Source organism: Garra rufa, chromosome 9 (genome assembly GCF_049309525.1).
Source record: "Garra rufa chromosome 9, GarRuf1.0, whole genome shotgun sequence".
Lineage (NCBI taxonomy): Eukaryota > Metazoa > Chordata > Actinopteri > Cypriniformes > Cyprinidae > Garra > Garra rufa.
Genome location: NC_133369.1, coordinates 726,042 through 740,980, shown reverse-complemented (window position 1 = coordinate 740,980; position 14,939 = coordinate 726,042). Strand labels below are relative to the sequence as shown.

The 14,939-nt window shown below is 41.2% G+C and overlaps 1 protein-coding gene across 1 annotated transcript; it reads left to right on the top strand.

Moving 5' to 3' along the window:
- The first annotated feature begins 1,912 nt into the window (after positions 1–1,912).
- LOC141342920 (tripartite motif-containing protein 16-like) lies at positions 1,913–14,878 on the top strand. The gene is made up of 6 exons (XM_073847498.1): positions 1,913–2,485; positions 2,693–2,788; positions 2,888–3,121; positions 13,725–13,890; positions 14,031–14,078; positions 14,297–14,878. Exons 1-6 carry the CDS (start codon positions 1,913–1,915, stop codon positions 14,818–14,820), a joined length of 1,641 nt encoding a protein of 546 aa, XP_073703599.1. The 3' UTR covers positions 14,821–14,878.
- Positions 14,879–14,939: the final 61 nt, after the last annotated feature.

Genomic DNA, 14,939 nt, shown 5'->3' with positions numbered 1-14,939 from the left:
CTCTATAAATATATCTATATATAGTCTCAATATTTTAAAGGCCAACAAGACAACACACATTTTATTAACCCAAAAACTAATACATAGATTAATTATCAAAATCATTGTTAGCTGCAGCACTGATACAAGTACAAAATTAATGATAAATTCAATATATTGAATCTATAAATTTCTCTCTTCTGAGTGAGAATGAACTAAATGATTCGACACTGGGATCAGATGAACTAATGACTGATAATTAAACTCATTAAAGCCTTAATGAACGACTCCATTGATAACACAAGACTCATTTGCATACGAGCAGCAATATTCACATTATCAAAGACTGAATTAGTTCTGATCTACTGTACTGATATGATATTTACCACAACATTAATAAACCAAAACCAAACAAACAAAGCATCGCTGCTGCCAGAGATGAAGGAGTTCTGAGGAGAGAGAGAGTAAAAGCTGAGACTCACCTGAGACTGTGATGAGCAGCAGCAGCAGCGCTGAGAGTCTCTCCATGATTCCTGCTGTTCGGATGATGTTTTATAAACTCATGACGGATCAAATCAAACGCGAATATTCCTCAGAGCTGCTTTATTCCTCCTCCAGATATTCCTCACGTTATTCCTCTCAGAGTCACTGAGCGCGTGTGACAATCAGCAGCTCTGTTGACGCTCTCAGACTCCAGCTGGGGCGGGGCCACGCGTCACCAGCCAATCAGAGAGCAGATGGAGACAAGAACGCGCCCCTTACGTAGAGGTACTGGGAGCAGTGTCGGGGGAAACGCATTACAAGTAGCGCAAGTTACGTAATAATATTACTTTTTCCAAGTAACTAGTAAAGTAACGCATTACTTTTTAATTGGCAAGAAAATATCTGAGAGTTACTTTTTCATATAAGTAACGCCAGTTACTTTCCCCCTCATTTATTGATTAAAAGCTCTCCTGTCCCCATGTTGAGAGAAATTGTAAGATGTTACTTTAGTTCTAGAATAAATGTGAACATGCATTAATTCATCTTACTCACTAAAAAAAAACAGATACAGTGTTCTTCAAAATGAATAAAAACAGTGAAATTCAATTCAATATGTTAAATAATACAAATATCCTTTATGTATTTAATCCCATTTTATTAACCGATGTCTTTGCTGCCGACCTTCGGTGATCCAATTCATCCATACTAATAAGCAGAAATTACTCAAGATGATCTAACATTTGTTTTACATGTTTTTTATTGCTGAAGAGTTGACATTTTTTCTTCTGCGGTCTACTGTACAGACGTCAATCTACTTTTCTCTCTGGTGTGAAAAAGCTTTTACATTTGACAAAAATAGAACTTTTTATATTAAAAACAAACAAGCAAGCACTGCCCAGATTTAAAAAGTAACACAATAGTAACGAAACGCATTACTTTCCATAAAAAGTAACTTAGTAACATAATTAGTTACTTTTTTTAAGGAGTAACTCAATATTGTAATGCATTACTTTTAAAAGTAACTTCCCAACACTGACCGGGACAATACTTCAAATCAGATGATACCATGATATTTCTTGTTGTAAATGCATTTTTCTTCATCTTTGAATTTATTTTTATTTTTTATTAAATAGCTTAATTTTTCACCTTTTTCTTTTATACTACAAGTTATAATGAAAAAGTGAAAATCACTAAATAAATCATAATGTCTGCTTCACATCTATATCTAGCTATCTGTTTGTATGTTTGTCTGTGTGAGTGCGCAAGTATCTCTACACACTCGAGAGGAGCAGGAATGAGGAACCTACTTTACAGACTCACAGACACGCCTGTTTTGCACACGTCACTCAAACACAGAACCAGGAAACAGGAATCACGTGAATTCAGCAAAAGAGAAACTGAAGTGTGGTTGAGCTGTTGTGTGTTTGAGTCTCTGTATTCAAGCAGTAAAATGGCAGGAGCCCAGTTTTTTCAAGATGAGTTCAAGTGTGCAGTGTGTCTGGATATCCTAAAGGATCCAGTGACCATTCCCTGTGGACACAGTTACTGTAAGATCTGTATTACAGACTGCTGGGATCAGGAGGATCAGATGAGAGTCTACAGCTGCCCTCAGTGCAGACAGACCTTCAGTCCAAGACCTGCTTTAGCTACAAACACCATGCTGACTGAAGTGGTGGAGAAACTGAAGAAGACCAAACTTGACGCTGACTGTGATGCTGGAGCTGGAGATGTGGAGTGTGACGTCTGTACTGGAAGAAAATACAAAGCCGTCAAGTCCTGTCTGATGTGTCTGAACTCTTACTGTCAGAATCACCTTGAACAACATGAGAGTTGGTTTAAAGGAAAGAGACACAGTTTGACTGATGCCACTGGACGACTGCAGGAGATGATCTGCCAGAAACATGAGAAGATCCTTGAGGTTTTCTGTCGCACTGATCAGAAATGTATATGTGTGCTGTGTACTATTATTGAACATAAAAACCACAACATCGTATCAGCTGCAGAACAGAGGACAGAGAAACAGGTACTTAAAACTAGACACTGATGAAATATTGCTGACACTATGCTTCTTGTTAATTTGTGTATGATAATTGTAAACGATCATCACTTCTGGAGTTTGAACCTACAACCATTAGTTATCAGTCCTATGTTTACTGGATTCATCTGTTCACATGATGATTTAGTGTCAGTAGTTTTCTGTGACATTCACTATCATCTGTTTGTCCTGCAGAAGCAGCTGAAGGAGACGCAGAAGACGTTCCAGCAGAGAATCCAGCAGAGAGAGAAAGATGTTCAGGAGCTGAGAGAGGCTGTGGAGTCTCATAAGGTGAGTCTGGAGAAGAAGAGAAGTTTGTCTCAGTCTCAGTTCAGACTCTCTTGTCTCTTTCAGTCCCACTGAAGCCTGAATCACTGTGTGTCCTAACAGCGCTCTGCACAGACAGCAGTGGAGGACAGTAAGAAGATCTTTACTGAGCTCATCCGCTCCATTGAGAGAAGCCGCTCTGAGCTGATACGGCTGATCAGAGATCAGGAAAAGCGAGCAGTGAGTCGAGCTGAAGGACGACTGGAGCGACTGGAGCAGGAGATCAATGATCTGAGGAGGAGAGACGCTGAGCTGGAGCAGCTTTCACACACACAGGATCACATCCAGTTCCTGCAGGTAACAGAGATCTAGAAGAACAGGATCATAGTGAACTTGAGTCAGATCCTGCTGTGACACTAACTGCTCTAAAGTTATAAATAATGGTCAATCTAATCGTAGCCTTTGAGCTGCTTTTCCTGAGCAAATCTATTCAACCCTACAATGAGACTCCATTGATGTGCTTGAGCTGTTAGATAGACATTTTTGTTCTTTGCAGATGTTTTATCATCCAAACTATTTCCTAGAAAGATCATATATGGTGTAAGTGTCAAATACTATAATCTGTAGCTCTAATGTGATTTAATGAATATGAGAAGAATGATGCTGTGAAGGTGCTGGATTGAGGTGAGTTACTAAAGATCAGTCAAATCTGATGTTGGTGCAGGTTATTGGGTGAAGTGTGGAGCTGATGAGCTTTGATTTCTGTTTTCTGTAGAGTTTCCAGTCTCTCTCAGCACCTCCTGAATCTACAGACAGAAATGAAGATTCCTTAATTTATCCAGTCTCTTTTGATGTTCTGAGAGAATCTGTCCGTCAGCTGAGAGACAAACTGGAGGATTTCTGCAAAGAGGAGCTCAAGAAGATCTCAGACAGAGGTAAAGTCCTGGAGATTCATCTGCTCTCAGAAACGAGTCCATCATCATCTCATATCATGGAGAACATCATATTAGAAATGTCTTAGGAATGGATGCAGGATCATGAGAATCACACTGTTCATGTCTGTTGATTTCCACAGTCACATCCACCAACATTGTTCCCAGGACCAGGAACGACTTCCTACAATGTAAGTCAGTAAGAAAACAAGCAGAAAAACCCACTGAGTGTGTTCATGTTCTTCTGTAGAAGAGTTTTCTAATTGCTGATGTAAATGATGATTTGCTCAGGATATCTGCTCATCTGTACTGAGACACTGATGATACACTGAACATGAAGAGTTCAGCTACATGAAAACATCAAACAGATTCATAATTCCTGATTCTGATGTGTTTTATCTCCATCAGATTCCCATCAGCTCACTCTGGATCTGAACACAGCATATAAACGCCTCCGTCTTTCTGAGAGCAACAGAGTGATTACTTACACTGGCACTGATCAGACGTATCCTCATCATCCAGACAGATTTGATCGATGGCAACAGGTGTTGTGTAGAGAGAGTGTGTGTGGACGCTGTTACTGGGAGCTGGAGTGGAAGGGGAGTGTGTTTATATCAGTGTCATATAAGAGCATCAGCAGGAAGGGAGGGAGTACTGAGAGTGGTTTTGGATATAATAATCAGTCCTGGAGTTTGATCTGCTCTCCATCCGGTTATTCTTTCAGACACAATAACATAGTGACTGCTCTCCCTGTGAAGCCCATCAGCAGTAGAATAGGAGTGTTTGTGGATCACAGTGCAGGAACTCTGTCCTTCTACAGCGTCTCTGACACAATGAGCCTCATCCACACAGTCCACACCACATTCACTCAGCCGCTCTATCCTGGGTTTTGGGTTTGTCTAGTTGGATCATCAGTGAAACTGTGTTGATGAATCAGAATAGACTGATGATTCTACCCATAATGCTTTGAGCTGCATAATGAATCAATAACAGTGAGATGTTATAGAGTCTCTTCTCTTCTCTTCATGACATTAATACTGCAGCTGAACTTCTGTCAGTGAAATAACATCAGAATAAATGTGTAATAAATCCTCATACAGACATTATGTGAGTCAAGTCAAGTCACCTTTATTTATATAGCGCCTTTTACAATACAGATTGTGTCAAAGCAACTGCACAGTATTTAAACAGCACAATAGTGTGTAAGTAACGCATTATTGTAACAATCAATTTTCAGTTAAAGGCAGTTCATCAATGAATTCAGTGATATCATCGTCAGTTCAGTTCAAATAGTATACGATATCGCTGGAAAGCGTCCCCATCTAAGCAAGCCAGAGGCGACAGCGGCAAGGAACCAAAACTCCACAGGTGACAGAGATGGAGAAAAAAACCTTGGGAGAAACCAGGCTCAGTCGGGGGACCAGTTCTCCTCTGGCCAGACCAAACAACAGTTTGTACCAATGTCTGATTGTAGAGAACTCATCAGGATCCTGTGGTGTAGTGCCGATGGCCGTCAAGGTTGGCGAGGTCTTTATTGATGATCCGTCTTGGAGCTCATCTGGTTGACATCCACGGCTATTGAAGTCATCTCCAGGTGGTGATCCATGATCTAAGCTGGGTACGGACTGGATCCGGGGGACTGGAGTGACCATCTGATCCGGATACAGGCTGGGTCTGGAGGCTACGGTGACCTCGGAATAAGAATGAAACAGACTAATATTAGCGTAGATGCCATTCTTTTTACGATGCAATGAGTGCATCAGGTGTTATGGAAGGTGTTTTCGGTTCCGGTTGACCTAATTAATGCAGCCTAACAATCCTTTAACGGATTTGAATTATAGGAATGTGTTAATGATTTATGTGTAAGCCAGGTTAAAGAGATGTGTCTTTAATCTAGATTTAAACTGACAGAGTGTGTCTGCCTCCCGAACAGTGTTAGGTAGATTGTTCCAGAGTTTAGGCGCTAGATAAGAAAATGATCTGGCGCCGGCAGTTGATTTTGATATTCTAGGTATTATCAAATTGCCAGAATTTTGAGAACGCAGCGGACGTGAAGGACTATAATACGATAGGAGCTCGTTCAAGTACTGAGGAGCTAAACCATTGAGGGCTTTATAAGTAATTAGCAAGATTTTAAAATCTATACGATGTTTTATAGGGAGCCAATGCAGTGTTGACAGAACCGGGCTAATATGGTCATACTTTCTGGTTCTAGTAAGAACTCTAGCTGCTGCATTTTGGACCAGCTGGAGTTTGTTTATTAAGCGTGCAGAACAACCACCCAATAAAGCATTACAATAATCTATCCTTGAGGTCATGAACGCATGAATTAATGTTTCAGCATTTGACATCGAGAGCATAGGTTGTAATTTCGATATATTTTTAAGATGGAAAAATGCGGTTTTGCAGATGCTAGAAATGTGGCTTTCAAAGGAGAGATTGCTATCGAATAGGACGCCTAGGTTCCTAACTGATGATGACGAATTTACAGAGCAGCCATCTAGTATTAGACTGTGTTTTAGGTCATTACTTGTGGAGGTTTTAGGTCCAATAATTAGTACCTCTGTTTTTTCAGAATTTAACAGTAAGAAGTTATTCGCCATCCAGTTTTTAATATCAGCTATGCATTCTGTTAGTTTTTCAAATGGATATGTTTTGCCGGGCTGCGAAGAAATATAGAGCTGAGTATCATCAGCGTAACAATGAAAGCTAACACCATGTTTCCTGATGATATCTCCCAAGGGTAACATGTAAAGCGTAAAAAGTAATGGCCCTAGTACTGAGCCTTGAGGTACTCCATACTGCACTTGCGATTTAAATGATACCTCTTCATTTATTGCCACAAACTGATGACGGTCAGATAAGTACGATTTGAACCATGCCAGTGCACTACCATTAATGTCTACATAATTTTCAAGTCTATTTAAAAGAATGTTGTGGTCAATAGTATCAAATGCAGCACTAAGATCCAGTAGCACTAATAGAGAGATGCAACCACGATCGCTTGACAATAGCAGGTCATTTGTTACTCTAATAAGAGCAGTCTCAGTACTATGATATGGTCTAAAACCTGACTGGAAATCCTCACAGATACCATTTTTCTCTAAGAAGGAGCATAATTGTGAGGATACTACCTTTTCTAGTATCTTTGACAGAAAAGGGAGATTCGAAATTGGTCTGTAGTTAATTAATTCATAGGGGTCAAGTTGTGGTTTTTTAATGAGTGGCTTAATAACAGCTATTTTGAAGGTTTTGGGGACATATCCTAATGATATTGACGAATTAATAATATTCAGAAGAGGATCTATGACTTCTGGAAGTACCTCCTTTAGTAGCTTAGATGGAATAGGGTCTAACATACATGTTGTGGGTTTAGATGATTTAACAAGTTTATACAATTCTTCCTCTCCTATAATAGAGAATGAATGGAATTGTTCCTCAGGAGATCTACAACGCACTGATGCGATACTGTAGCGGGCGGCTGTATGGTTACAATTTTATCTCTAATAGTGTCTATCTTGGAGGTAAAGTACGTCATAAAGTCATTACTGCTGTGCTTTTGGGAAATGTCTGCACCTGTTGCTGCTATATTTTTAGTTAATTTAACCACAGTATTGAACAAATACCTAGGGTTATGTTTGTTTTCTTCTAAGAGAGACGAAAAGTAATCCGATCTGGCAGTTTTTAATGCTTTCCTATAAGAAAAATTACATTCACGCCAAGCAGTACGAAAAACCTCTAGTTTTGTTTTCCTCCAGCTGCGTTCCATTTTTCGTGCTTTTCTCTTTAGGGCGTGGGTATGATCGTTATACCACGGTGTTACACTGTTTTTCTTAATCTTTTTTAGGCGCACTGGAGCAACTGTATCTAAAGTGCTAGAAAAGAGAGAGTCCATAGTTTCTATTACATCATCAAGTTTTTCTGAGCTATTGGATATGCTGAGGAATTCAGATAATTCAGGAAGATTACTTACAAAGCAGTCTTTTGTAGTAGAAGTGATGGTTCTACCGTATTTGTAGCAAGGAATTGAATTAACAGTTTTAGCTATCTGGATTATACAAGAGACTAGATAATGATCTGAGATATCGTTGCTTTGCTGCAGGTTCAACGCCATTAACATCAATTCCATGTGACAGTATTAAATCTAGAGTATGATTTCGGCAATGAGTAGGACCTGACACGTGTTGTCTAACCCCAATCGAGTTCAAAATATCTACGCATAACTTCAAACGAGTTATAATTGAAGCCCGTTCTCTGAGAGACATTGAGAATACTGCTATAAATAGTAGAAACACCTCCTCCTTTACCTTTTAGACGCGGTTCATGTTTATAACAGTAATCTTGGGGGGTGGACTCGTTTAAAATAATGTAATTGTCCGGTTTTAGCCAGGTTTCTGTCAAACAGAGCACATCTAGGTTATGATCAGTGATCATATCATTTACAAAAAGTGCTTTCGTAGAAAGGGACCTGATATTCAATAAGCCAAGCTTTATCAATTGTTTCTCTGTATTATACATATTTTTTATTTGTTGAACATCAATTAAATTGTTAGTCTTGATTTGATTCAGGCGTTTTTTGTATTTTTTTGCTCGGGGAACAGACACAGTCTCTATAGTGTGATATCTAGGTGAAAGGGTCTCTATGTGCTGAGAATGAACTGATTTCTGTGACGTGAGGCGGCTAGCAGACGGTCGGTTTAGCCAGTCTGTCTGCTTCCTGACCTGGGCCCCAGTTAGTCAAGTGCAAACTCTAAGACTATGTGCCATATTTCTAGATAGAAGAGATGCTCCACATCCGGAGGGATGAAGACCATCTCTTTTCAACAGGTCAGGTCTGCCCCAAAAGCTTGTCCAATTGTCTATGAAACCTATGTTATTTCGTGGGCACCACTTTGACATCCAGCCATGGAGTGACCACAGTCTACTGTGAATTTCGTCACCACGGTAAGCCGGGAGGGGACCAGAGCATATTACAGTGTCTGACATCGTACTTGCAAGTTCACACACCTCTTTAACATTATTTTTAGTGATCTCCGACTGGCGAAGTCGAACATCATTAGCGCCGACGTGAATAACAATCTTACTGAATTTACGTTTAGCATTAGCCAGCACTTTTAAATTTGCCAAGATGTCAGGCGCTCTGGCTCCCGGTAAACATTGGACTATGGTGGCTGGTGTCTCTATTTTCACGTTCCGTACAATAGAATCGCCAATTACTAGAGCACTTTCATCAGGTTTCTCAGTGGGTGCTTCACTGAGTGGGGAGAACCTGTTTGATGTTCTGATCGGAACGGAAGAGCGGTGTTTTGACCCGCGACTATGCCGTCTCACAGTCACCCAGTTGCCCTGCTGCACGGGCGTTGTTACCGGAACCGAACAATGTACAGGGCTTTCTGAGCTAGTCACATCCAAAACCGTATCTAAGGCCCTCACATTCTTACTATCCTCTATTAAAGTTTGGATGCGTGACTCTGATTCTGAAATCTTCTCTGTCAGCCTGACTATATTCCTGCATTTATCACATGTATAAGGCTCACTGCTGACAGAGATAGATAAGCTATACATGTGGCAAGCAGTGCAGACTACAATTGTAGGAGAAGAAGCCATTACTCACCGTGATTGTAGAATGATTTCAACTTACCAATGTTGTTAGAGTTCCTGAAGAACAGATCAGGGGGAGAAAAAACGGAACAGAACCGGCTAAAAGAGTACTATCGATATTAAACACGAGAAAAAAATAAAAACGTGAATGGAACGCAGATGGCAAGTTAACCGGCCAGCGCAATGCTAAAAATAGTAAACGAGTTAAAAGCGTGAATTGAGTGCGAGCGGCAAATTAACCGGCTATGGAATGCTAACGCGCTGCACTCGTGATTATAGAGTAAGGCGAACAATCAAATTAGTCAGATAAGTTTGATGGATAAGACCAGAAATTAAGTTAAGCTATATCTATCAATTTAAAACGGCAGAATTAACAATAAGATAGAAAATCCAGTAGAAAAACTGAGTGACCATGTGTTTCTGAGCTTTTCTTAAACTTGTGTTGATTTAGTTTTAGTGTTGTGTCACATCAACCATTTTATTATTACTATCAAAATTACCTTTCAATTCAAAAGATCACAGTCAATAAATAATTTTTCATTTTTATCATCATGGAGTTGTGGCCCTTTCCAGTGTTTTCTGTTAATTGTTAAACAGAATTTGTTTTTTATTTTTAGGTTATGGCTTGTTAATTTATTCTATTATAGATCAGTGGATAAAATTCATAAATGACATGAAATTTATGTGAGTGTGGATGTGTTAAATTATAATGACTTTTGCCAATTTTTGATGTTTTACTCTACACAATTCATACATTTCTGTATTATATGATTGGTAATGTTGCTAGCCAATTTTTCTCTCTCTATATCTCAGATAATTATATTCTTTGTTTGTTTTATATTATATTCTGCATTATATTTTCTACATATTTTCACACACAAACGTGTACATGTGTATATGTGTAGTCAAAGGTCTTGTGCTAATTATTTCTAATAAACACGTCCATTCCAGGTAGAGGAGGTGGAGGAGGAGGAGCCCCCATTCCAGGTAGAGGAGGTGGAGGAGGAGGAGCCCCCATTCCAGGTAGAGGAGGTGGAGGAGGAGGAGCCCCCATTCCAGGTAGAGGAGGTGGAGGAGGAGCCCCCATTCCAGGTAGAGGAGGTGGAGGAGGAGGAGCCCCCATTCCAGGTAGAGGAGGTGGAGGAGGAGGAGCCCCCATTCCAGGTAGAGGAGGTGGAGGAGGAGGAGCCCCCATTCCAGGTAGAGGAGGTGGAGGAGGAGGAGCCCCCATTCCAGGTAGAGGAGGTGGAGGAGGAGGAGCCCCCATTCCAGGTAGAGGAGGTGGAGGAGGAGCCCCCATTCCAGGTAGAGGAGGTGGAGGAGGAGGAGCCCCCATTCCAGGTAGAGGAGGTGGAGGAGGAGCCCCCATTCCAGGTAGAGGAGGTGGAGGAGGAGGAGCCCCCATTCCAGGTAGAGGAGGTGGAGGAGGAGCCCCCATTCCAGGTAGAGGAGGTGGAGGAGGAGGAGCCCCCATTCCAGGTAGAGGAATCACCTTTCCATCCTCTGAAATGACGACGCCAGATTATAGCCAACAGTCTATAATTGTCCTAAGAAAGGTAACTCACTGTCTGTGTCACGGTTCATGGGTTCACAGACTCATTTTTGCTGTGTTGGTGTGTGGGTCTGATTCTGCCTGTCAGTGGGTGTGTGTGTGTGTGTGTGTGGGTGTGGCTGCTCGCTAACGAGCCGATCAGGTTCAGCTGCGGCTCGTTAGCGTGACTATTTAAGATCTGCCTTGTTTGTCATGTGTTGTCAGATCGTTCGGTGTTGTCTTCTGTGGCTGGTCTTCTGTCGTCTGTCTTCCCGGTTCCCCCCCTGCTTTGAGGATCGGACGGATGGTGTCTGAAGTTCCCGTTTCTGGTATTCCTGCCTTCGGTTGTCTGCTGAACCTGCGTCACGAGCCGCCAGTCCCAGCACACCATTCGAACCCTGATCGCCTGTTTTCATCTATTTGTCAGATCAATAAACTGTTGCATTGCATCTCGCTTTTGAATCCTCTCTGTTTATTCCTGACAGTCTGGGGGGTCAAAAGACTCTCGTTTAGATTGATTCTCAATTCAAGACGCTCCAGGTGGTCGAGTAACGATGACCTGTGAGCGATAGGTTCTCATTCTCATCTGGCCAGTATCAGTCCAATTGTTGAGCTAGTTAAAAAGGTGGATTCCCATCGGTTTCAGGGGAAGGTTCATTGCATCTATGCACTTCGTAAAAATTAGAGGGGCCAGAGACAAAACAGTAGGACCATGTACTGATAGACCACTCTCTCAAACAATAATCTCAAGAACTGTCTGTGATGGTAGCTAGGGCATGTATGCACTGCAGTCTTGAATCTACAGGTCAACGGCAGTCAGCCACTGCCTCTTCAAAAGGGGGAAGATTGCTGTGCCCTTTTTCTTAAGCGCAGTTTTTCTTAAGCGCAGTAGAGATGCACCGATCTGGATTTTGGGGGCCGATCACCGATCACCGATCACCAAAAGCAGTATCTGCCGATCCCGATATTACCGATCACAGCGTCAAATCCATAAATTCTTCAATATTGTTGTCTCATGTACAAACATTGACATTGTATTATTAGTATAAAAAGTAGGAAATGAGAAAGTATCATGAATTGACCAGTTTTATTGCAGGCTGAGGCAAATTTCAATATTGAACACTCTCAAGACTCTCAGACAACTTGGACTCAGCTTACATAGAGTAAGTGTTGCTTACTATCTTAAACTGTCTTTTGGCAGTAATTATGTACAACACAACATTTCACTCTTTTAGAGCTGACACAATTTGTAAACTATGAACCTTAGTTTTTCTGTGGAAAAAGTTAAATCTAATAAAAGAGTTAAATCTTAAAATAAAAAAATGATTGTGCAAAACACACATGTGCACCATAATAAACATTTAACTCTCAGGAGGCTCTTTCTTAAAATCACAATTTAGAGTTTAGCAACAAGCTTTTTGTGGAAAAATAAAATAAATATGCCATACATATGCATATACAGGGTGCAATTTGTGGAAAAAAAAACAGAAGGGGGGATGCTTTTAGAAACTTTTTTTTCTCTCTCCATAGGGAGAGGTTGACCAAACTGTTACTGTAATCTGTTAACAACGCGCATTATACCCGTCTTTTTAGGCAAGAACCAGATAATGAGTGTCAGGTCATGAATATGACAGAAGCTGTATTATGTGATCACAATTTAATAAAAACATTGTATTAATAGTAATGGTTTAATTTCAAACAACGAATACATTTTATAGAGAAGGTGAGCAAAGTATCAACGGAGCTTTTTGGAAACTCAGAATCAGTAAACCACTGCGTCGCAAAAAGATTCACTGTTTTGAAGCGCTCCAATCGGATCGCGAATCATTTGATTCAGTACGTTCAACTTCAAAGCGCGTATGGCGAATCATTTGATTTAGACGACTTTAAAGCGCGTATTGCAAATAATTTGATTTAGATCGGGATGTAGGAGCGGCTTCGCGGGACGTTTTATCCCCACCGTGGATAAAAATAATTCAGCAGAGGCAGGGATGCATAGACCAGAGGGGAGGAAATCCCCTCACCGGCGACGTCATCTTCAGTGTTAATGCGTTGTAGAGACAAAGAGTACTTCTATACTCTTTGGTAGAGACAGCCGCGCCCATTAGGAGACCCTAGTCTGAGAAGTGGGAATGCGTGCTCTGGCGGCTGTTTGTTGTTGTAAACGTCATCTGATCGGCCTGCTCTGATCTATTTTGAGAACTCCGATCAAAACCGATAGCGCCCCTATCGGTCGATTGCGATCGGATGCCGATCGATCGGTGCATCTCTAGTCAAGAGTGGTGGGAACGGCTGAAGTGAAAGGGTTAACACAAGCCAAGTAGAGGGTTCGCCACGTCTTGGTGAGCTCATGACAAGCTAAGCTCGCACTGCAACATTTACAACATTGCCACTGAAAAATGGCTCAGGACATTTGCTCAAGAAGTTGTTCTGAGGGTGCCAAACAGCTGTAGGGGAAGGCTCACAGGCCTTTCTTCCTCTGCCGGGAGCTCTTTCTATGGCTGTGAGCAGGCTAAGCTTTCTTGCTTCGTCTTTCTTTGGCTTCTGTCACAGAAACAGCGAAGAGAGGGTCTTGGTTTGTGCAGCTACACAAATCAAATCAAATCAGGCTTCAGTATCAGAGTAAACAGGGGTTTAACCTTGGGGTCAGCGACGCGACGGGAGAGACCGTTTGATAGGAAACACTGCATTTGCCATTGCAACTTTTGATGAATTCACAGCTAATCGCAGGCATTTCACTCACTTTTGTTAGTCGGTTTATGGTAATAAAAAAAAAAATCTGTTAAAAAAAAAAAGTTCCTCTTCGGAACTATTACATTTCAGTTTGCTTCTGTTTCTGGTCACGTTCCTGTCAAAATTTTGTTAATTTTTATTTTTGTTCCTTGGACCGGTTCAGAGCCCTGGTTTCCAGTCTCTCTCAGCATCTCCTGAATCTACAGATGTAAATGACGATCCCTTCATTTCTCTCTTCTCTTCTGATTGCCTGAGAGAATCTGTCCGTCAGCTGAGAAACAAACTGGAGGATTTCTGCAAGGAGGAGCTCAAGAACATCTCAGACAAAGGTAAAGTCCTGGAGATTCATCTGCTCTCAGAAACGAGTCCATCATCATCTCATATCACGGAGAACATCATATTAGAAATGTCTTAGGAATGTATGCAGGATCATGAGAATCACACTGTTCATGTCTGTTGATTTCCACAGTCACATCTACCAACATTATTCCCAAGACCAGGAACGACTTCCTACAATGTAAGTCAGTAAGAAAACAAGCAGAAAAACTCACTGAGTGTGTTCATGTTCTTCCTGTAGAAGAGTTTTCTAATTGATGATGTAAATGATGATTTGCACAGGATATCTGCTCATCTGTACTGAGACACTGATGATACACTGAACATGAAGAGTTCAGCTACATGAAAAGATCAAACAGATTCATAATTCCTGATTCTGATGTGTTTTATCTCCATCAGATTCCCATCAGCTCACTCTGGATCTGAACACAGCACATAAACGCCTCCGTCTGTCTGAGAGCAACAGAGAGATTACTGGTATTAACACAGATCATCCGTATCCTGATCATCCAAACAGATTTGATGTGTATCGTCAGGTGTTGTGTAGAGAGAGTGTGTGTGGACGCTGTTACTGGGAGCTGGAGTGGAGGGGGAATAATGGTGTGCGAATATCAGTGTCATATAAGAGCATCAGCAGGAAGGGAGATGGTGATGAGTGTCGGTTTGGATGTAATGATCAGTCCTGGAGTTTGATCTGCTCTCCTGACAAATACTCACTCAGACACAATAACATAGGGACTGATCTCTCTGTGAAGCCCATCAGCAGTAGAATAGGAGTGTTTGTGGATCACAGTGCAGGAACTCTGTCCTTCTACAGCGTCTCTGACACAATGAGCCTCATCCACACAGTCCACACCACATTCACTCAGCCGCTCTATCCTGGGTTTGGGTTTGGATCTGGATCATCAGTGAAACTGTGTTGATGATTCAGAATAGATTAACGAGAGATTCTACCCATAATGCTTTGAGCTGCATGATAAATCAGTAACAGTGAGATGTCTCTTCTTTTATCGACATGACATTAATATTGCAGCTAAACTTC